The 24,255-nt window shown below is 35.9% G+C and overlaps 1 protein-coding gene across 2 annotated transcripts in view; it reads left to right on the top strand.

The window, feature by feature from the left end:
• Positions 1-22,018, top strand: part of smchd1 (structural maintenance of chromosomes flexible hinge domain containing 1) — a 48,987-nt gene extending 26,969 nt beyond the window's left edge. Inside the window, exons 30-49 of one of the 2 annotated variants that reach the window (XM_051114985.1) lie at positions 1,595-1,756; positions 1,830-1,955; positions 3,122-3,201; positions 3,809-3,966; positions 4,055-4,170; positions 6,292-6,353; positions 6,599-6,686; positions 6,784-6,915; positions 7,457-7,603; positions 9,154-9,280; positions 9,622-9,741; positions 9,829-9,914; positions 10,029-10,151; positions 10,697-10,878; positions 11,880-11,989; positions 17,325-17,395; positions 17,479-17,653; positions 18,145-18,303; positions 20,049-20,154; positions 20,245-22,018. In XM_051114985.1, the coding sequence (XP_050970942.1) occupies positions 1,595-1,756; positions 1,830-1,955; positions 3,122-3,201; positions 3,809-3,966; positions 4,055-4,170; positions 6,292-6,353; positions 6,599-6,686; positions 6,784-6,915; positions 7,457-7,603; positions 9,154-9,280; positions 9,622-9,741; positions 9,829-9,914; positions 10,029-10,151; positions 10,697-10,878; positions 11,880-11,989; positions 17,325-17,395; positions 17,479-17,653; positions 18,145-18,303; positions 20,049-20,149 (2,325 nt within the window). In that variant the 3' untranslated portion in view covers positions 20,150-20,154; positions 20,245-22,018. The remainder of the gene's footprint in view (positions 1-1,594; positions 1,757-1,829; positions 1,956-3,121; positions 3,202-3,808; positions 3,967-4,054; positions 4,171-6,291; positions 6,354-6,598; positions 6,687-6,783; positions 6,916-7,456; positions 7,604-9,153; positions 9,281-9,621; positions 9,742-9,828; positions 9,915-10,028; positions 10,152-10,696; positions 10,879-11,879; positions 11,990-17,324; positions 17,396-17,478; positions 17,654-18,144; positions 18,304-20,048; positions 20,155-20,244) is intronic. The other variant, XM_051114986.1, reaches the window with a different exon arrangement.
• Positions 22,019-24,255: the final 2,237 nt, after the last annotated feature.

Here is a 24,255-nt window from a genome sequence, read left to right as displayed (position 1 = left end):
ATTTACTCACCCCCTTGTCATCCAAGATGTTCATGTCTTTCTGTCTTCAGTCATGAAGAAATTATGGTTTTTGAGGAAAGCGTTTCAGGATTTTTCTCCATGTAATGGACTTCATTGGTGCCCCGATTTTGAACTTCCAAAATGTAGTTTAAATGTAGCTCTAAACAATCCTAGCCAAGGAAGAAGGGTATACTTTTTAAGCACAAAAGCTGGTGTAGCACTAGCTCTGGGATGCGCGTCCATGACGCTATTGAATCACGGCGAAAGGTCACGCGGAATGTAAGCGGAACTACAGGACCAGTGTTTACAAAGCGAACGCGCAAAGACCAAGGAAGTGCAAGTAAGTCAAACACTGTTTACAAAAAAAAGGTACAACAATGTCGGACGATTCTAAAGTTGTAGGAGAAAATTAGATGGAGTTTTTCGCCATACTCTACCTTTTTGAGCCGGAGTACACAGACGATGAACTTGGGCGTGATTCGTAGCGTTGTGGACGCGCATCCCAGAGCCTGTGCTACACAAGCTTTTGTGCTTAAAAAGTACACAAATTTTAATTTTTTTAAAAAAAAAAAACATTTGGAAGTTCAAAATCGGCGCACCAGTGAAGTCCATTATATGGAGAAAAATCCTGAAATGCTTTCCTCAAAAACCATAATTTCTTTACGACTGAAGACAGAAAGACATGAACATCTTGGATGACAAGGGGGTGAGTAAATTGTTTGTGAATTGTTGTTCTGGAAGTGGAGCTCTCCATTAAAAGGACTTTGGCCATCTTGTTCGAGTTTACTCAAGTTCAAGGACATGAGGAGGCGACACTTGCTCCTGGGAGGATCCTAAAAATTTTGGGAAAATTGCAACTTGTCTAGAAGAATGCCAACAAGATGACCTTCTATGAAAAACAGCAGGAGTATTAAAGAATGACGAGTGCATTTTTGCTTCATTTTGCCATCATTCCCCCGACCCCTGGAAGCCCACAGAGAGAATAAGAACAAACCTGAAGACAAGAAGCCCACAGCCTACGACACCATTGATAGGAATCGTGCATTTTATACTTGCGTAGCTGAGCATTATTTGCCTTTATACCGTTGTCTTTCTGTGTGTTAGTAAATGTTGGAATCAATGCTAATTAAGATTGGTAAATGGTTTATAATTAGTTTTCATTGTTAGTTTAAGTAATGTGGTTTAATAGATTAATGTAGATTAATGTTAACAAATGGAGCCTTACTGTAAAGTGTTACCAGTTGTTTTAAGGTTTATGAATTCATATGGTTAAACATGGGATTTGGATTATTAAAATGAAATAATTTAAACAGAATTCAGAAAAATTAAAAAAGGAAGACAGGGAATAAAAAAACAGTTCCCATTTAGTAAATTTTTGTTAATTGTGTAAGTGTTATGACATGTTTTTGAGTACTGAACTGTAATTTACCCATTAGAATGGAATCCAGAAAAACTGAAACTAGAAACAAGGAATTTTAAAAACTGTATAAATTGCATGGTGTGTACACGTCATACCACATACTGTAGTACTTATAAAAACTTGTCTTTGTTTTCATTTTAGCGTGTATTTATTTATTTGTATGCCATTTTGCAGACCAGTAGTGGATGGTTGTCCGTTCGCGGGATTCGGTTTGTGGGAGGATCTCCTGGCCCGAGGGAGTTGTGCTTTAAGTATCAAGAAATGAAGGAATTTGTGCGACTTGAAGTCACCGCAGGAACTCCAGTACGGATAAAGCTGCTGGAGGAGCCGGAGATGGTATGTCACACGTCACAACCCAAACTCTGAATTTCATGGGTAAGAACAGTTTGAATAAATCTCGTCTCTTTAGCCTTTCCAGGTTGTGAATGGCCAGGGCTTGGACAAACCGCTGGTCGTTCAGCTGTGTGACAAATGGGGAAATCCTTCACCAGACCAGCGGATTGTAATTGTGATGAAGACTCAGTCGCAGTTGAAGGTACATTTGAACTCAATATACATAAAATAATCATGGGTACCTTCAATTGGGAGGTGGCTATCCTAAACCTAACCCCTAAATTTCAACTTATAAAAATGATAATTTTAAAAATAATTTTTGCACTTTTTTTCCCACAGTTGCTTTTAAAAGTATGTTTTTGATTATTTTAAAAAGTGAAGTTAAAAATATTTATTTTGTATTTTCCTTGTAAATTATGAAACTTCCTGTTAAAAATGTATCCCGCATTTTTCATGTCACTGCTTAAACAGTGTATATTTTAGTCCATTGGCTGAGACTGATTTTAAGTACACCCCTACATTTATGATCAGGAAATATTCCTGTGTCCCCGCTCTCTCATAGCTACAAGGTGCGAGTAGATAGGCCTCATCATTTTGAGGTAAATGTTCACAAGTCTGAAAAGTCTGTGTGTAACTTTAAGAAACGTTACTACAGAACACTCAGAACACCAGAGTTAAAATTCTGTAATGTGATGTGGTTGCTACCACAGCATTACTGTCACTACCGAAAATGTGCAGTCACTACTGAAGCATGGGATGTTTTGTTAAAAACAGTATGCTGAATTCTGAGCTAAGGTGTTATGATAGTGTTTGGTTCAATGTATATTCAAACTAATGAATCCTATATTTTCAGTATAATCAACTTTTTGCCTTTTATAAAGAAAAAGTGCAAAAAGTGGATATTAAACAATCTGCATATATACAATTTTTTTGGAAAAAGAAAGATTTTTCAAGATGTTTCCAACTCTGACTTTGAACCAATTCTGTAGAATGGCCCATTAATGAATAAAAAAAAACACTACAACATAAGTGAGGTAAACCCTGTGCAATGTCACAGTGTAATTTCATCACTTCTCAGTCGAATTATTACTAAGTTGAGTTCTACAAGTAGAGTGTTTAACTAATAACGATTGAAAACAAATAATTGCATTAACATGAAACATATTTTTCAGTTTTAGACCTGTAGATTGTGTTTATATGCATTATGGCTTCACATTGGGAGCAAATTGCAAAAAAAAATTAAAAACGAAAATTAGTTCCTTCTGTGAGGTCTGTAAATCTGAACTTCATTTTTGTAATTTTACTAATATCCTACTATTCAACTTAAGAAATGCATTTTTTAAATCCTTTTTTGTTTATCTCTTTTAGATAAAGTCTTCAGTATCATCTCAGCCTGTGGATGCAGAAGGAAAAGCTTGCTTCATATTAGAAGCTATAAGTGGTCCAAAGTAAGTACATACTTAATCCTTTAAAGCATACAGTATTATATTTAATATTAAATTTCAATGATCAACATGATAAGACTTTGCTGATAAAGATGTTGTACCTGTTGAATAACTTTGATATTGTAAGTAATATTAATGAACACTTACTGGACTGAAGCAACATAGGTTTACTTGATTATCCAGAAGCAATTTTTTTTACAAAAATCATTTTAAAATGTGAGTATCAAATTTGATCATTAGGATTTTGAGGAACATTTTTTCATCTCTCAATCATCGTTGTGTTGCATTGCATTATATGTTTTGAAACTACAGATCTTTGATTATAAAATTAATGAAATATCATTGATTTACATTACAAGCATCAGAATTTCAGCAGTTTTTGATCTTTTAAATATCAGCATCTGCACCAAATTGCATATGTTTGCTCAGTTTGGGCCTCTGAATAAAATGAAGGTTTTTTTTTTTTTTTTTTTTTTTTTTCGCCATTTTCTCACTATATTAATATATGAGCAATAAAAAAAATCTGATGTATCGAATATGATATTTAAGAAAAACACACTCTCTTTCACTATCTATGTCTCTTCCTCTTACTTTCTCTTTTTTTCTATAGAGGGGAGCATCAGTTGGAGTTTCGGGGGTCTTTTAGCAGAAAAGGGATTCCTGGGCCTGTTGTAAAACTAAATGTGATTCCTGACCCCAACAATCCTGTTGAACTCTCCATCGAATATGACAGCACTGCCACCTTGCGTGCAGGGGACATCTTCCCAGGTGTGTGTGGATGGACATAGTGAAACCTATATTATATTGTAATATTAGTATAGATTTGTGCGCATATCATATTTTTTGGTATCTGTAGCGTTTACAGTAGTCGTGATGTCTGAGGAAGGCACACCGGTGAGAAACATCTGCCCGGCAAACCTCTCCATGCTGCTGTGGAAGGGCACAGCATCAGGCTCATGTCCACCTTCTACCGTGAGTCACTCAATCTGGCCTTCATTTTGACAAATTACTCGAACCACAAGGGTGAGTCTCTCAGAATGTGTCAGGATTGATTTCTGAGGCTCAATTCAGCCCATGATTTCCTTAAAGGTAATGTCTAATTTCATGCATTCTGGCTTATTTACACTGCTAAAGAGTTGGATTCTCATGCTTAATGTGGCCAAAGTGTGACTAATTATGATTTCTGTGCCAAAAACACTTTGCTGCCATATGAGAGAAAAAATGACTTTATCAGGTCAAAGTCATTTTTTGACAATAATGGCCAATAGATGGCTGACTGGGTCTAAGCAGCAACCTACTGTTTGATTTTTATGCATAGAAATTAAGCATATCATCAATTCTAAACTTCTTTTATGTGGGCATTTAAAATGCATTTATTTTATACTAAGTATAGTTTAAGTCTGTTAACATATTTACTGACACATCGCTTGAGGCTTACTGCTATAAAAAGTGTGTTTAAACTTTATTTCGAGTACTACCTGTGCACAATGCACATTTTTTTAATGTTAAGCCTAAAATATGTTTAAATGTCACTATTGATGAGGATTGTGTGATCTTTAAATAATATCAGTCTTTAATTGCAAAAATATTTAAGTGTACCTGAAGTATACTTGGAATAATACCACTTTAGCACAATCAATATACTTAAGTTTATCTTTAGTTGCACGTCAGCACTACTTCTGCACATTTAAAGTGCATTAAGTACAAATTAGTTGTTCCAGTTTAGCAGACTTTAAGTATAACAGTTTAGTATGCTAAAAATACAATTGCAAAGTATTTTTAGTAAGTGCATAATATGTAAATATATTTGTAGTATACTTAGGTAGGGCCCTGTGAAATCCGTTTTATTTTTTTCCAAATTTCCAAAAGTTTTTTCTATTTTAATTTTTCTTGGACTTTTTTTTTTACATGGTTAAATTACATTTTATTAAAATCAAAAAGCAAGTCTAATTAATTAAAATGAAACTTATACGATTTAATATCAATTTATTAAAGGTTTAACAAAAAGTACATGTTTAGGGCCCTATGAAATTTTTTATTTTTTCTCACCTTCTGTTTTGTTGTTAAGCATGTCTAATTATTTGGATGCATAAAACAACTTAATTTATTAAACTTTATTTTTACAACATTTTTACTATATACTTCATTTTTTTCTGGTTATCAAATGATGGCATAAAATATTAATTTTATTTATCTTTTAATCAAATGAATATCAAATAAACTACGCAAACTAGTAGCAAAAGCTACTATTAAAATTAAAACATGTAAGAAATATTGTGATTTTATTCGTTAATAAAAATAACATTTTTAGTAATAATAGTAGTAGTAGTATTATAACAATAGTAATATATGTCTTCAGGTTAAACCAAACTTTTTTTTGACAGGTTTCTGTGAAAACCTTTACATTTCTGTGTGTATATGATATGTCAATGCTTTCTCTTTTAAGAAACGGTAAAATGCTCATGAAGAATCTTCAGAGCAGTTCTGGAAATGTTTGTGTATTTATGTCTGTGAGATGCAACAGTTGATAATTAAATTGTCTTTAGGCTTAATATTTAGAGATACTAGTCAATATCACAATTTGATTTAAGTGTAATGACATTCCACGTTATACAGAAAATTCAATTTTTATGACTGGATTCCGCGGAAATCATCGTGGAAGTCATAGGGCCCTACTTAGCATGAAATAAATGTATTTTAAATACATTTTAGTATATTTATTTTTCACTAGGGTGTTTAGAGCAAAAAAAAAAAATCTGTGAAAAATGACCAAAACGCTAGTAAGTGTTAAACTTGTGCCAGGGGAAGGAGAAAAAATTGCTAAGTGCACCTTAAAATAAAATGAAATGTCTGTTTACAATCCAAATAAAATCTTTTTTTCCCCCCACTTTACTGTACAGCAAGTATATATCAGTGTACCTAAATATTTCATTATGTCATTTAAAAAAAAACCACACAAACAAGCGATAAGACTTGAATTTTGAGCATGGGAATTATATGACAAACAGAAGCAGTTGTAATGGAATGTATAAGGAGAATGCATAATATGAAATTTTGAAAGACAGAGTAAATGTGTTTTGTGTTTTAACTTAGGCCTCGACTCTGAAGTGTAGTAAACGCAAAGACACAGAAAAGGACGACAGCTTCTGTTTCAGGTAATAAATGCAATAGAAGAAAAAAAAAGTGTGTTTCTTAAACTGTGAAGCAGTTTTGTTTTTAAGCATTATAAGTATTTGAAAAGCCTTTGTCTGCCAATGGCACCTTTCTCTCAGAAATGTCCCCGCTTTGCCACTATTTGGAAAACATGACCATACCAGAGAGTTTCTAAATTATATGTACGTTATTTTTGGTTTTTGACCCATGCGTTTTTATTTCTGTCAAATGTTGTTGTCTTTTTCAGGGATAAGCAGATTCCAGAGCTAGCAGCGCAGTATGTTGTCCAGTTTGTTTTGGCTTTGGACAAAACTAAACATCTGTGGAGCAAGCAGGTGAGAGAACACGCACTTTATTATATCCTGTTTATAGTGTATACTGCTTTATTTCCTGTTGCTTACTTTAGGCTACATATTTGTGTTTCTGTTTTAGATTTCACTAAATGTTGTTCCCAATAAAGCGGTGAGATTAGCCCCTGAGACTCCACCTCCAACTCCTGTTGTGTCCAATAGTGAAATGCTGGCCAGTCGCACACTGCTGGAAAGATTTCAACTAAAGATCATGGTGAGTTTCGGACTCTGCTAGTGATTGAGATGATGATTGCATGGTTGCAGTTAAAGCAGAAGTCCACTTCCAAAGCAAAGATTCACATATAATGTACTCACCCCCTTGTCATCCAAGATGTTGATGTCTTTCTTTCTTCAGCCGTAAAGAAATTATGGTTTTTGAGGGAAACATTTCAGGATTTTATAGACTGATATGGTGATAAATGACTGATAAATGCAGTTTAAATGCAGCTTCAAAGAATCCCAAATGCAGTTGTAAACAATTGGGGCACCATATCAGTCCATTATATGGAGAAAAATGCTGAAATGTTTTCCTCAAAAAACACAATTTCTTTACGACTGAAGAAAGAAAGACATGAACATCTTGGATGACAAGGGGGTGAGTAAATCATCTGTAAATTTTTGTTCTGGAAGTGAACTTCTTTAATTTGTGTTACTTTATTTTGCACTTTTTTCCTGTCATTTCTGAATTCTCAACACCATTTACAGATCAAATAAATGCAACAGGCCTGAATTGACGTTTGTTTCTTACTTTGCAGGACGAATACAGTAACGCTGCTGGTGAGGGTTTGGATGGAAAAGTTATTGTTACATTTAAAGGCACAGGAGACATGGTGCTTCCTTTATTTGAGAACAAAGATACAAGAGTCTCTTACAGCCTCATTAATGGGGAAGCTCTCATTACTGTGAGTATTTGTTTTCTTTTATTTGTATCAGTGTTATACATGTACTATTATAGGGAGGGGTGCACATAAGTGATGCGCAGATGTGCACACGCAACCAAAATAAAAAATGCTCTGGGTAAATAAGTTCAAACACCGTTTTAGATTGACTAATTGTAATACTTTATGCAAAATGCAAAACTGTGAACTTCATTCACTGATGTGCTTCATTCGGCAGCGCTAAAACCGGCAGCTCATATACTTGCTTGCCAGCAACCCGCCAAACTAAAAGCTTGTCGATATTAAGTTTGAAAATGATGAACATTAATTGTAAAAAAAAAAAAAAAAGTAAAGGAAAAAAAAGAACAAAAAAAGTAAATAATAGCAGTAGGGGTGCAATGATTCCTCGATTCTATTCGAGTATTCAATTAAAAAAAAAAATCCTCGGTTGCATTTTGCCTGTGTCGAGTAATATAAAAATAGATTTTTCAGAAGTGGCGCATTCCACATATCAAACTCTTTTAAAAATCATAATAAAGCATAATGCTATTAAAAATTCACAAACGCTGTAATTCTATTAAGTAAATATATGCGATGCAGATTTAATCATTTACATGCATGTAGGTTACTTATGTGCATCTTAAGAGCAGCTCCGTTAACACTTAAATGCTGCTCCACAAACTGCAGGGCATCTCAAACATGTTGCATGTTGTTGTGAGTTTGGGTTTATTATAACGTTCATCTGGGAACCACAACATGCGCTATTTCACCAGAGTTGTAAGGTAAATCATTTATAAACCAACACAAACCCAGGAGAATACATCAGTATCTTTCTCAATTATGTTAACTGTTTGTCGTGATTTCAAAATAAAAGTTGAAACCCTCTGAGTTTACACATTTTGATGTCCATATATTCAAGAAAAAAGCATATAAAATTACTAAAACTAATCTAATAAAATAAATCTAAATAGATTTTTTTTTTTTTTTTTTAGTTGTAGTAATTTTAGTACTTCAGTTCTAAGTTTTACAAAGTTTTTTTTTGTTTGTTTGTTTTTTGTTATATTATTTCAGCTTTATCAATTAATAAAAAATATTTTAATAGTTTTAGTTTTAGTTAAGAATGACAACACTGTTATTTTTGTCAATGTTGATAAATTCAACTTTAATTCAGCTCCCTTGTATAATTTAAGAAAATGTAACTAAATGTGGTTTAAAACACTGATTTATTAAAAAAACATTCATAATGTTAAATTTATTATTGCGATAATTTTGTCATAGACAGAGAAAGTTTTGTTGTGCATGTTAACTGAAAAAAGACTAAATTAAAAAAAATAATTCCACTGAGTTATTGTTAGATGTGATAAACAGAAGAGCATTGCACTAGAAGTCGGTGAGTTAAAAATGCATGAAGATATGAAAAGCTTAAAATAAAATCTATAAATGCATAAATATAAATATGTACAGTAAAATCCTTTTTTATGCATGTTCACTAAAACTGCATACATGCACTCAACTTTAAATGAAGAACTTGTTATTTTTGGTGTTAACTGGGTGTTATTGTTTGTGTCCTGTAGGATTTGGCACTTTTGGAAAACAGTCCCGGAGTGGATGGTGCCGAATACATCCTCCAGTTCAATCCTGAGATTCGACAAACTAGTGTTAGCATCGCTCCATATATCCTGCCTTTCAGATTCTGCAACGGTAAGTCAGCAGACACACAACCCAATATTGTTGCTTTACTAATGAGTATCACAGTTAAGACAAAATCATGGTAATTGATTATTGCTGTAACCAATCAAATTCAGTCCATATCGTAAAACAATTATATTTAAATCTGTACTAAATAAGGTTAGACATGTGACAAGCAGTGTGTAGTTGAATTATTATTATAATTGCACAGTATATCCATTAAGGCCTGAGGGTGTGTAAAATAAATAGATTTTAATTTTTGGCTGACTTTCCTTCAAACACTTACTATATACAAAGTGTTTTAATTTGTTAAACTAATATGATATTTATTATCATATTTTGATCTCTTTCAGATTCAGAACATCAGAAAGTCATCGTGAGTCTCAGTAAGAAGAAAGATCGCCTTTCCCGAACTGTTTCGATGTACCAGGACATTTTCGAAACCAATAAACAACTAACATCTGAACTTGAATGTAAGCGCTTCATATTTTGTTTTAGTTAATTTATTCACTTTTTCGCTCAAGATCATGTGTGACTCATGTATTTGTTTGTTTCTACAGGTCAGGTGCGAGATGCAAACCACAAATTAAATGAGCTCAAACCAGAGCTCATGAAATGTGGTATAAACATCTCAGAACTAAGCACTGTGAGTCTCTACATGCACACTAACATGCATGCTGTTTTATTGCTGTTCATTGTAGAAGCATGCATTTTATTCTAGACATCACAGATGCTTGTTTGTCTCTTTGTTTGTGTCCAGGTGTCAGCAATAGACAAAATTATGAATGGCAAGAAAGCAATTTTGACCAGGATAGAGAATCAGCCTCGGAGGAAATGTGACATTTCTGACCCTTTCAAAGGCAGCCCACATGTTCTGGGAAAGGTGTGTATTTTTTTGTATGTTTTAGTATTTGTATCAGGTGATCCAATCACAAGTGCACCTCCACTCCGCTTCGGACAGCGCAGCAGTGCACACACAGAAACACACAAATATATAAAAATGCACGATTTTGCTGAGTTACCTCGTAAACGCAGTCTTAAATGAGTTACAAAGTCATGAATGACCGTAAAGAGTTGGGAGAAGACTGGATGTGTGTCAGATCCAAGAGACAGCGCTGCTTTTAAAGTGAAACCTGCTGTCAGTGATTTAAATCAAAGAACAACAGAAAAAGAGAAATGACTCAGCTGCTCTAGTCGCTTTTTAACACTTGTTGCTTGAATAAAGATTAATCTATATAGTTTCTACATATACAATTTGTAGTTCATGTGAAGATTGTTTTAAAATCAATTAAATTAAAAGTTAGGTTTATTGGCAAACTGGAGTCTGAAGGGACATTCTTCCATAAGTGTTGTAAACCACTGAGAATCAAAGGACTTTTTCAAAAACATATTAGTTGATGTGATGATGTTTGTGTGTGTGATTCGTAGGTCGGTCATCTGGCACAGGTGGAGGATGATGATGCCGCGAAGGTGATCTCTTGGCATATACTGGGTGACATGGACTGTGTGGTTACTGAAACAACATCTGCTGCTATGAAAATCTACGATGATACGCAAGGCCGACAACAGGTCATTCCCCTCGAGACAGTCCACTGGAGACCAAATGACAGGTACACAATGCAAACTATAAGATGCATGTTGAAAATTATAGATAAAAAATTGTACAGTTCACTGCACTTGGTTTAGTCTTCTGTTATTCTTCACACATTAACAGGAAATGGCAGACTTCCGCTGTCAGAGTGAACTGTTTTGCATGTTTTTTCAGTTTCATATGTAATGAAACTTTTTTTCTGAGATTGTGACCTTAAAGGGACTCTTCACCGAAAAATTACAATTCTGTTATCATTTACTCATTCATAGCTACCAGCAACTACATTGCCCTCCAAAAGTGCCCTAGAAAAGTGGGGTTTTGGACAATATTGGCATGAATCCTTTTTAATTTGTGATAATTTTGCACTGATAAGGGACAGCACAAACTACGAAAACATGTTTTATTACATACACAGTTTATACATAGAAAAAAACGTAAATTTTCGGTTCATCAAAATATCCACCATTAGCAGCTATTACAGCTCTGCATAATCTGGGCCTAAATTCATTGTATTCTAAACTTAATTGGCAATCAGTTGTTGAAGCTATTAAGGTGTGCTGACCCAAAAAAGCTTTTAAAAACCTGGGCCAAGTTAAAACCAGTAACCAGGCATCACAGCTGGCAAAGGGGCATGTCTGACTTTGACATGTATATATTGCCATTATTATGTAATCAAAATCATTTCAATGATAATGTCAAGTTACTTCAATGTATTTGCACCAAAAAATAAGGATTTATTCTGATATCGTCCAAAACCACACTTTACCAGGGGTGTTTCCAAACTTTTGGAGGGCAGTGTATCTGATTACCAGCTTTCTTCAAAATATCATCTTGTGTGTTCTCAGTCTAATTGCTGATTAGCTGTGTGTAACTGGCACGCATTCACGCCGTCACGTTTTCCTGGCTGCACGTCAGAGTTAGAAATGATCACACTGTGGCAATTACCCCCTTTTACTGGGTTTGTTTATTTTGTCTCAGCTTTAAGCTTTTTTTTCTATGCATGTTTTTCATGTGTCTTAGGCCTCTGCCTCACATCAGGAATGGCTCGCTTCTCTTCCATCCCATTGGTAATCCTGTGTTTGTCAAAGATATGCTCATTTTTCCTGAGCACGTTGAAAGCTGCAATAAAGGTAAGTACAAAAGCACATCATTTAGAGAAAATAAGATGAATAAAAGCATAAAAATCTCCCAGAAAGTATTTGTGTTTAATATCTCTGTTGTTCTCCACATGACAGCCGGAATGAGTTCTCATGAGTTATTAGCCTGTTAAGCTCGATATATTATTATTTTCTTATTGTTAATAATTAAAATGATTACATTTACAAATATAGCTGCAAGCAGCAATTACGGGGCCAAGCACTAGAGAGGCAAAATGAGGTGCTAAGCATGGCATGGAGTGTCAGACCAACTGAAACAATGAGGAATTAAAGCCATTTTAGCATGATTTTAGTCAAACTTGGCAAAAAAAAAAATCATAAAAACAACCATTAGTAATATTATTTAATGGGTTATTCGTTTTGACCAATAGGTGGTGCTGTTATCAAATCGATGTGGTATGGTTAGTGTAAGGACACAATTGCTTATACAAACAGGGCTTTAGAGTGCGACCAATTTGGTCGCACATGCAACCTAATTTCTCAATGGTGCAACTAAAAACAATTTGAGGTCGCACCAGTGCAACCAGTCGTTCGAGGGCAAAAAAAAAAAGTCTCCGCGACTGTGGTTCAACAGTCGTGGTCTAAACCAGTCAGAGATAGTGAAGGGAGTGTGGGAAGACCATGGCCGGCAATTAGTGATGCGCGGACGGTGGTTATATCCACGGGCGCTGCGGATAATCCGCGGGTCGGGTGGGTTGGGTAATAAAAAAAAAAAGCATTCTGATTATTTGTGGGTGGGTCGCGGGTGGATGAGATAAATCAACAACTACATTTTCTAAAATGTGAACCCGTTTTAAATACTTTTTTCATCAGGCAAACAATTTCATTTGTGTGTGTGTGTCTGTTCGCCTGTTCGAAAAGTTGTGACAGAAAAGGTGCCATTCCAGATAAAGTTTGAAGGGAGTTACGCCTGTGTTAATGGTATTGAGTAGGGTAATATGCAGTGGTGTAGTGCAGAACCTGTGTATACCCATTTCTTTATTAGTCGGCTTTGCGTATACCCACTTCTAAATCCCCTCTGATGCGCATCATTCAGTAGTGTCCTGCATTAGCCAAAATCATGAGAGGCCACCATTTATAATTAAATCGTATGTGAATAAATGCAAATATTCACTCAAATCACCCAGTAAAGACAGTAAGGACCGTGGCGCCGGCTTCCTTTGAAATATGCTTGATGATTGCACCTGATGCGCCCGCAAGAATTATTATTGATTACTAATTTGGATCAGTACATTATAACGAAAACAATACATTAAACATGTAAATATTTAGACTTTTACAATCAGAAATTTCTTAAACTGGGTGAACCCCTGTAAACTTTTGTCCAAGGATCCAGTAGGCGTTCAAACACCCAACCGAATTCATCAGAGATTGCGGAGAGTCACGTCCAGATGTCAATTAACGTTTTTCTTTTTAGCGTGGATTTGACTTAAAAGCACGAGTGATTATAAGCTTATATAAATGTGCAGGGATGTGCAGATCAGCTGAATCCGCTGTTAAAAATGAACCATTCATTTATCATATCACCATGCAAAAATAAGAATTAGAATAATTGTAAATGGCTATTAAATGCGATGCAGTCGAAAGCTTGGGTGCACATGACTTTTGTGCTGGTGCACCTAAGAAAAAAAGGCGCACCAGTGCAACCAGTGCAAAAAGTTAGTCCAGAGCCCTGACAAAGTTAGGTGTCAATATGTCAAAACTTTGCAGAGATATAGCCTCAGACGTAGTCTGGCATCATGCCTCAAATTTTTTGCTATACAAAAATGGTAATGTCTATCAGCACGAAATCTATACAATTTTGTCAGCACGGTCTGAAGATGATCTGATTCGATTTTGGTAAAAATTGGGCCAACGGTGTAATAGGAGTTTAAAAAAGTAGGTTTTCAACATGAATCAAAATGGCAGACAGGAGGTTCAGCCTACAAAGGCATAACTGGTAACTATGTTGTCAGCATGACCCAAGGAATATTTTAAGACCTAACTTTTGAGGGCTAATGCAATAAAAAGTTATTAGCATTTTTAGAAATTTCATAATTAATGGTTAATGAATGGTTTAGTACTCTTGACCAATAGGTGGTGCTGTTACCAAATTAATGTGGCGTGGTCAGTGTGAGGTGGCAATGGCACGTAAAAAATTTGCCATCAATATGTCAAAGCTTTGCACAGATACAGTCTCAGATGCAGTTTGGCATCTTTCCAGCTTTCATTGATGTGCTAAACGAAAACCGTTTCCTACTGTACATCAACACAAAATCCATAACTTTTTGTCCGCATGGTCTGAAGATGATCCGAGTCAAATTTGGTAAAAATCGGAGCAACGGTCTAGGAGTTTGAAAAAGTAGGTTTTCAACATAAATCAAAATGGTGGACAGGAAGTTCATCCAATTATGGCATAACTGGTATTGATGTTTTCTGCATTATCCAAGGAATAATGCAGAAAAGCCTACAGTTTCATTAGAGTAGGCTAATGTAAACAAAAGTTATTAGCATTTTTCAAAATTTATTTATAACTTTGGCCTCAAAATGGTGCTGCCTCCAAACTTTTTGAGTACTGTCAGGGCATGGTGCTGAAGGCACAGCAATGCATTTGTAAAATATATCATTTTTTGACAAAATTCAAAATGGCAGATGCCCAAAATGGCTGACATGGAAAAATTAGATATGATTCGACTCGGCATGATGCACCAAATCTAAAGAGACCAGTTTTGTGATTTTTGGCAAAACCATTGAGAAGTTATAAGCAAAAATAGCCATTTGTTTTTTAGTATCTTCTGACCAGTAGGTGGCACTGTGCCGAAACATTGCAGGTAGCCTCAGGTCATGCTTGTTATAACACACACCAAGTTTGGTCTCAATACGGCGAACTGTTGCAGAGATACAGCCTCGCATCTATTTTTGTGTGCTTTTCGTCAAATTTGTTTGCGCGTTATTCGAAAACGGTTTGATTAGTCAACTTAAATCCCGTAACTTTTTGCCAGCATGGTCTAATGATGATTTGAGCCAATTTTGGTGAAAATCAGACAAACCGTCTAGGACGAGTTTGAAAAAGTAGATTTTTCGAACAATAAAAAAATAGCAAAAACACTAAACCTTACGATTTTTGGTGTTCATTCGACTCAGCATGAGCCAATGAATTTTGCTTCTGTGCCTTAAGGTTCAAAAGTTATTAGCATAAACATGAGTGAAACTTTGGACAAGTGGTGGCACTAGAGAATTTGAGTTCTTTGAGACTCCAAATCTGCTGTGGTTAATGTTGAGACTGTCCTCTATCAGTGTGCCCAATTTCACAACTTTCCCACAAGCGGTTCTATGGGCTGCACCTACTGCACTTGTCACTCTAATGTAGTGCTCGCTGAGAGTTAGTGTTGAAAAATAGCAAAATAAATTATCATGACATTAACAGATGCAAAACAGATTTTCCAGAAAACAATGCATAATTGACAAATTTCCCATTTGGCAGAAAATATTCAGAGCATGAATGACTTGTTTGAATGGGTATTTAGAGTTTGAGTTGAACATTCAATGAGTAGCTTCACATGCATTGTGGAATAAACTGCTGCATGTTGGGAGAGGGAGGTGTTGAGTGTGTTTTGCATTAAATTCTCTGTTGTATAGTTTTAAATGCACTGGACACTACACTTTCGGTAACACTTTAGGGACCAGTTCTCACTATTAACTAGTTATTAGCATGCATATTATAAGCATATTGGGTGTTTATTAGTACTTATAAACAGGGGTGCAAAAGTTTTTTTAGCCTGGTTCTCATAAGAATACCTGAAGATTTTATTTGGTGCTCATGTTACACATAGTGTAAAATTTTTGTACAAATGCAAAAAATACAATTATTTTATAGTAAACTTAAAATGATAATATTTAGTTTGTTCATAATTTTCAAACCCAAAATTAGCAAGCTTTTATTTTGGTAGGTTGCCGGCAAGCATGTGTGTATACTCGCTCCCAGCACTTCCGATTGAAGAGCGTCAGTGAATAAAATGCCACATTTTTGCATTGTGCTTTAAAAACGGCAGCGAATAGCCTAGAACAGGGGTGCCCAAACTCTGTCCTGGATTCCTGCAGAGTTTAGATCCAACTTTCCTCAACACACCTGCCAGGACATTTCTAGTATGCCTAGTAAGAGCTTGATTAGTTGGTTCAGGTGTGTCTAATTGGGGTTGGAGCTAAACTCTGCAGAACACCGGCCCTCCAGGACCAAGTTTGGACACGCCTGGCCTAGAATGATGTTTTCATTTCAAACAGAAATCATTTATACAGTATAACTAAAAATAATCTAAAATGGTAATTGTGCATTAACAGCTGTCAACCATGTTGGTACGCAAGTTCGTGCTCTGAACGTATTTTCACAGCAGATTTTCTTATTTTGGTCGTACCTGCGGACCACTCATGTGCACCCCTGCCTATAATGCCTTACTTCACATTAGCAAATGTTAGATCCCTTAACCTAATACATAAACGTAACAGCTACCTTACTACTGATAAACAGCAAATTAGGAGTTTATTAAGGCAAAAGCCATTTCATAGTGAGTTGGTTCCTAAACTTAAATGTGACCTCACTTTCAAATTTAAATCTTTCCAGAATACTGCCAGCTTAAATGAATAGTTCACCCAAAAACGAAAATTTGCTATAAATGTACTCACCATCAGCCCTTTCAAGATGTAGTTGAGTTTGTTTCTTCATCATATTTGTAGAAATGTAGCATTACATCACTTGCTCACTTTGCAGTGAATGGGTGCCGTCAGAATGAGATTCCATACAGCTGATAAAAACATCACAATAATCCACAAGGAAAGCACACCACTCCATTCCATTAGTGTCTTGAGAAATGAAAAGCTGCATTTTTGTAGAAAACCAATTCATCATGAAGGTGCATTAAACTTGAGACCGTTGCTTCAAGCTAAAACACGAGTCCATAATTGATAGTACTGCTTTCTGAATTAATATGGGTGAACTGTTCCTTTAGTCAATCATGGAATGATGTAATAGAATGAGGTAATGGAATTTTATTATTTGCAAGCTTTCATCACTGAAAAGTATCCTGGCAGAGGCTGCATTGGCAGCATTCAAATGAGCTAATGCTCTGTGTGTGCGTGTGTGTGTGTGTGTGTGTGTGTGTGTGTGTGTGTGTGTGTGTGTGTGTGCGCGCTTTGGACTGAACAATCATCTTGCATGAAACTTGCATGAAACATTTGGCAGGCTGCAGATGTTGGCAATGCATTATTTTATGAGTATGATCAGGGCAGTCATTCAAACTACAAGGGGGAATTGATGTGTTCTGACTCTTTTCAGTTTTTTCAACTCTTCTTGGAGACACCATCCTAATTGATGATTTGGATTCTGCTAATCATTATCGTCGGGGGGTAAGATATTGAGTGTGTTTGTCTGTGTTGAAAAATTTTCAAGCGTTTACAACAACATGCATCTAAACATGTATGTTTGGTAGGTGGTTCAGAATAAGATGCAGTGTCCCACGCTCTTAACGCGTCAGGGCGAGAGGATACGCAGCAACGGCAAATTCGGAGGACTGCAGAACAAGGCTCCATCCATTGAGAAACTTCGAGGACAAGTGTTTGGGGCACCATTACCCAAAGAGCACAAGCACATACGCCATCAGATAGGTAACAAACATAGTGGAAGAAAAAAGGCCATTTTTACCATATGACGGATGAGGTACTTTATGTAACTAATCTCTGATCTCTCTTCTTTGAAGAGTAATACTTGAGCCAAAACAACAGTTCAACAGTTCAGTTCAGTTTTGGTCAGTTTTTGGGCCATTTTGCTTTCATAATGTCTTATTTTAGACATAGTGGACTAGAAAGCTTACAAAATAGTTTAAAATAGGATTTCAGACGTTGCTTTATCCAGTTGTTCTGGACTTTTATGCAAATATAGTGCGTGTTTAATTAGATAATGCAATATCTAAACAACATTTTAGAAAAGTTGTAATACAAAAAAACATTTTATTGTAATGTATTTTAATTAGCATAGGAAATATATCTATTTGTTATAATTAAAATTTTTTACCCTATTCACTTGATGTATATTGCATATAAAAGATTCTTCTCATACTCAACTGTATGTAATCTCTGTCTTATGTTTGTGTGTACAGAGCTACTGCAGCAGTATGGTGTTGCATTGCAGAAGGCTACTGATGTCCAATCTGAGTATAACAATCATTTGCAGTACCTGCAGAGTCCTGATATGAAAAAGAAACAACAAGAGCTCCAGCAACAAGAGGAAGAGTTAAGGGAGCTTGAGTACAGCCTCGGTATGTGTTTTTGTCTTTGTAGATTTGTTACTTTCTGAATGCAAATCTAGACTTTTGATGATTGGTGTACAGTTATCACAGATCTGTTTGCTTAGTCATTATGGAGTGTAAAGTAGGGTAAAAGTGTGAAAAGTTTGCATGCAGGTTAAGTGTGAAAAAAGCATTTTTGCATAAGCCTGCAACAGAAAAACTGGAAATGTTTTCTTGCAAGTTCTTGAGTGCAAGTGCTTGAGTTTGCCTTATTGAAATTTAAGGCCTGGAAAACCCTTAAAAATAGCAATATTCCTGAAGAGGTACTTGAAAAGTGCTTAAATTATTGAAAGACAATGTATCTATGAAATAAGTGTTTAATTTTATCAATAAGCACACCTTTTCGTGCAAAATTGACGCAGTTCAAAAAAAAAGTACTTTTTTGCTTATTTCAGTTAATGTCAGAAAACCATTGAGCTGAGCAAGTAGTAGTATTGATTGTGTCGTGTAAACATGGCTGAAGATGTGAAGAGAAACAGATTAACCAAATCAATTGAGTCATTTACGCTGGAACTGCTCCGTTTGATTCAAACTTATGACTTGGATCATTCATTTCAAGCGATTCACTAGCAAAAACCAGATCAAATTAAAAGAGCCATTCATTTTTGAATTTCAACGTTGCTTTAAAAAGCACATAGTGATGGGTGAAGCAGAGCTTTTCAAAACGCCAAATCAGTTAAACTCCGACGCAATTCCGATGCAAAATGATTCACTGTTTCAAAGCGCTCCGGTTGGATGGTGTATCACAAATCATTTGATTCAGGTCGGGACTTTGGAGCGCTTATTGCAAATCATTTGATTTAGATTGGAACGGGTTCATATTCAAATCAAATGATTTGCGATACGCAATTTGAAGTCCTGATCTGTTTTAGATCTGCTACAGAACCTAATAGGATGTAGCCCATGCACGAGTGAACGAATCACTCCCCGAGACGACTCGTTCTTCTCGAGTCACATTAAAGATTCGTTCAAAATGAAAGAATCGTTCAAGAATTTGTAGCATCGTGGATATGCACATCCCAGAGCCTGTGCTACACAAGCTTTTGTGCTTAAAAAGTATACAAATTTTTATTTTTCGAAAAAACGACAGATCGTTTCACTACATAAGACCCTTCTTCCTTGGCTGGGATCGTTTAGAGCCCCTTGAAGCCTCATTTAAACTCTTTAAAATTTAAACTTTTTACATTAAACATTTAAACTTTTTAAAATTTTGGAAGTTCAAAATCAGGGCACCAATGAAGTCCATTATATGGAGAAAAATCCTGAAATGTTTTCCTCAAAAACCATAATTTCTTTATGACTAAAGACAAGCACATGAACATCTTGGATAACAAGGGGTTGAGTAAATTATTTGTAAATTGTTGTTCTGGAAGTGGACTTCTCCTTTAAGTAGAGATGGTGTGGCTAAAGGTGCGACACGTCAACGTATTCCATGCCAATCAACGTATTTTCCTAATCAATGACGTCAATGAATCGCTGCAGCTCTAGTTAATACATTAACTAATGAAACCTTATTGTAAACTGTTACCGTTATGTTTATATCTAGCTTCCTGAGAAACATACAAGGTTTTGACATTTTAAGGTAACTCTGTCAGCCTCTCGAGTACTGAGGCCTGTTACTGCCACACATTTTTAACAGGCTATGCACTTGATCGTTTCTGTGGTTGGCAAACACAGACGGTAATTGAAATGTGTGTCTGTGTGTGTGTTTGCAGCCACCACTCCTACACGAATGTACATTGGAGTGAAACGGAGCTTTGAGCCAGAAACGCCCGTGTCCTCAGTCCCTAAAAGATCCAGACGCAAAAATACATAAACTGGGTATGTAAACAGCCGTCTGAAGTGTTTTTCCTGCCTTGTCTGTTGTTTTTTCACTGAAGTTAATAGTTTGTTGTTGTTTTGTTTCTGCAGATTGAAGTTACGTGAGCTGACAGCTGATGCAATGCTTTTTTTTAAGTCCAGAGTGTCAAAGATTGTTGCATATTTTGTTCTTTGCAAATCCTTGTCTGATTTTTACTTTTCACTCTTTACAGATTGTCTGATTTTAAACTGAAAGCGAAAAAGTTAAATACCTGGACTGTGTCCATAATATATTTTGTATGTTTCTTTAAGGAAAAAACAATTTTACACTTACACCAGGTCCTGTCTTTTTTTTTTTTATTCAACACAACACACAACTATTCAAGCAATTACACTGTCACTAAAGTCCTACTCAGATGGGTTTGTTTTCCTGACGTGTGTCTATAAGTCCAGTGTATACACTGGTTTTTGCATGCATGCTATGTGGCAGATGCATACAGCTTACAATAGCATTTCAACGCTTACTTTACTTCATTCAACCACATGCGGTGATGATGTTTTTTGTAGGCCAACTCATAAGTTATCATCAACCAGGCTCCCTGGACAATAGCCCATTATGATTTTCCCACTGGCTTTTGCATTATTGCAGAAAATATGCTTTGCAACCAACAAATGTTTATGATTCTCACAAATGAACACAACTTTTATGAATTTTTAAGCCTAAATACAATAACCAGAAGTAAAAGAATAAACGTTTTCAGTCTTTATTTTAAAGCATTTTCCTTGAATGTTTGAGTCAGAAAAGTGCAATTATAAGTCAAGTAGTTTACCTGTTTGTGATGACATTTAATGTCCGACAACCTTTGTAGTCCCATTTAGCCACTTGTTAGCAAGTGCCTTTTTCAACAAAAGTAAAAGCTTTAAAAAACCACAAGTTGGTTGATGTATTTTATGTTGTAGAATAAAACATGACAGTATCTTGAGATTTAACCAAAAACACATTCAAAAAAGCCATTGACTTTGGGATGATGGAACCAGAAGTGTGAAAATGCAATCACTTGGTTCTCGGTCTTGGCCTCCAAAAAATACATCATCCCATTGTTTATCATCAGGTCGCATTGGACTGTGTCTGAAATCGCTTTATGTACCTTCATATACCGAACTATTTGAGGGAACATCATAATGCGCACTATTGAGTGCCCTTATGCGCTGTCTGAATTGTTTTCATTCAATATTTTAGTGGATAATGTGAGAAATAATGTATGAGGGAATCTAACTTATTTTTCAGCATTCATCACCGTAACAAACTGTTGTTCTTTTTTGTTATTTGCTTACCTTTTTTTGTAGTTTCTCCCTGTAATAAACTACTTTTTGTAGTGAAATTAAAAAAGGTTCACACAGTTTTGCCATATAGAGTGCTATGTGGAAAAATTGTGAAATACAATTTTTGGTTACAAGTAACATTTGCTTTACGAGAAAGCTCAACTTCAGCACATTTTTGTACTGTGTAATATGTTGTATCATAACAGTTTTAACTGTTATACCTTTTAAGGATGTTATATATGCAGAACTAATATGTAAAACATGGCAGACACCAAAAGTTAGCCTATATACGGTATTTATGGATCGGTTTCTATTACTTTATCACTTAAATGTCTTGTGTTATCAAATAATCTTTTACAATTACATAAATGTTTTTTAAAGTCTCCAGAATCTCAGGAAGTTAGAATTGGTCATGATTTAAATCAAGTCATAAAAAAAATATTGCTCTAATAAGATGCACTTCGTTAGCTGGTGTTTTGGTTTGTGTGTGCGATTTCATCACAAAATCTAGGATTAGTTTACTTTCAGAGAAAAAAAAAAAAATCCTGATCATTTACTCACCTCCATGCCATCCCAGATGTTCATGTCTTTCTTTCTGTAATAGGAAAGAAATAAAGTTTTTTGAGGAAAAATTCCAGGATTTTCCCCCTTTAGTGGACTTCGGTGGGAGCCAATGGTTTGAAGATCCAAATTGTAGTTTCAATGGAGCTTCTAACTGTGCGTTCACACCGCCGCCGGCGAGAGCGTCAAAGTGGCCGGAAGTCATTCATTTTCAATGTGAGCCGGCGGCGAGCTCCGGCGAGAAGCGGCGCGTCGCGTTTTGGACGGTGTGGGCGTCGGGAAGAGTTGAAGTCAGGTCAACTTTATGGTAATGAGCTATGACGCGGCTCGGCGGCAACCAATCGAAATGTAGAAGTTCACCCCTTGAGAGGATTCCAGAGAACGCCTGTAAAACTTTGGTTCCGACCACATTAGTTCCCAAGCAAAATGATGCATGGACCAAGGTGTCTTGTTGATGTTATATATTTATATTTTGTTATATATTTTATGTAAATAAGCGGGAATTGCATATGCTAACTTTAGTGCAAGAGCATGCAAAACAGTGTCGCTGCTGAAAAAAATTTCTGACATATCGACACATTGGATTAAACGAAAAATAGGTGTTGTAGACAGCTGCGGCGAAAATTTCGACATCTGATGGAGACGAGGTGTATGTCACATATTTTAAAATAAAAACAGGCACCTCTGCCTATTTATTTATTTTTTCGCAAGTAAAAACAAAGTGTTCTGTACCTCTTCTCCCCTGTGGTATTGTCAATAGAGAAAAACATAAAGATAAATGTCATTAGGCTTTAATATATACAGACAGTGGCTGTATAGTTAATTGGTTTATTTCGTTAGCAAACATGTGGTGTAGTGGAGGGTATACGCAACTCTACGGCATATATCCATTTTATTAGGTGGCTTTGCGTATACCCACCTTGAAATCCCCTCTGGTGCACATCATTCAGTAAGCTAGTGTCCTGCATTAGCCAAAATCATGACAGTCCAGCACATCCAGTCATATGTGAATAAATCCAAATATTCGCTAAAAACACCCAGTAAAGACGCCGGCTTCATTTGAAATATGTTTGAAGATTAAGCCTGATGCGCCCGCGCCCGCTCAGTCCTCCTCCACCCCAGATGCTGTTCATGTCAGGGATTGCGCAGAGTCACGTCCAGATGTCAGAAAGGTAAAAGCTTGCGTATATACATGTGTATAACTAATGCGTATACACTTCTCCAGGCACCACTACACCACTGCATGTAACTACAATTAAATTCAATTTCTTACTTTAACTTTTTATAAAAATCATGAGGTTAACTTACACCCTACTTGTGGTCAGTCTGCACAAGATCAACATGCTTGTTTGCTTTGCGGCCGCTTTAAATACAAGACCAAGCGTTCGATCGTCAGGGCGTCAACGAATCTTTCTACAGCGTTGCTGGCAGGGCGGCCAGAGCGAATTTTGACGCTCTCACCGGCGGCGGTGTGAACGCACAGTAAGGGCTCTACACGATCCCAGCTGAGGAATAATGGTCTTGCCTAGCAAAACGATCAGTCATTTTCTTAAATAAATAAAAATGTATATATTTTGTTTTTACCACAAATGCTTGTCTTGCACTCTTTCGACTTGAGGCATTATGTAATCACGTTGGAAAGATCACTTGTGATGTAGGTGTTTACAAAGCAAACTTACATAGAATATCAGACGCCCCTTTTTGAGTTTGAGTTTTTCACCCTACCTGTCTTTTTGGAAGTGAAATACACTGATGAGGAACTAACTGCGTGACCTTTCCAACGTGATTATGCAATGCATGGAGTCATGGACATGCATGGCAGAGCTAGTGCAAGATGAGCATTTGTGGTTAAGAAGTATTATCTATTCATTTTTTTTCGTTTGACTTTGTACCATTGCTTTGTAAACACTGGGTCGGTACTTCCGTCTACGTTATGTGACCTTTCCAGCCATTAATACATAATGCCTGAAGTTGAGCTAGTGCAAGATGAGCATTTGTGGTTTAAATGTATATACATTTTTATTTATTCATTTATTTATTAGAAAATGACTGATCGTTTAATTAGATAAGACCCTTATAATTGGGATCGTTGGACCTTCAACCCATTGGCTCCCATTAAAGTTTACTATATGGAGAAAAATAATGGAATATTTTCCTTAAAAGCCTTGATTTCTTTTCAACTGCAGAAAGAAAGACAAACATGGGGGTGAGTAGATTATCAGGAAATTTTTAGTCTGG

The sequence above is a fragment of the Labeo rohita genome, chromosome 7 (genome assembly GCF_022985175.1).
Source record: "Labeo rohita strain BAU-BD-2019 chromosome 7, IGBB_LRoh.1.0, whole genome shotgun sequence".
Taxonomy (NCBI): Eukaryota; Metazoa; Chordata; class Actinopteri; order Cypriniformes; family Cyprinidae; genus Labeo; species Labeo rohita.
This window is presented reverse-complemented; position numbering and strand designations above follow the sequence as displayed.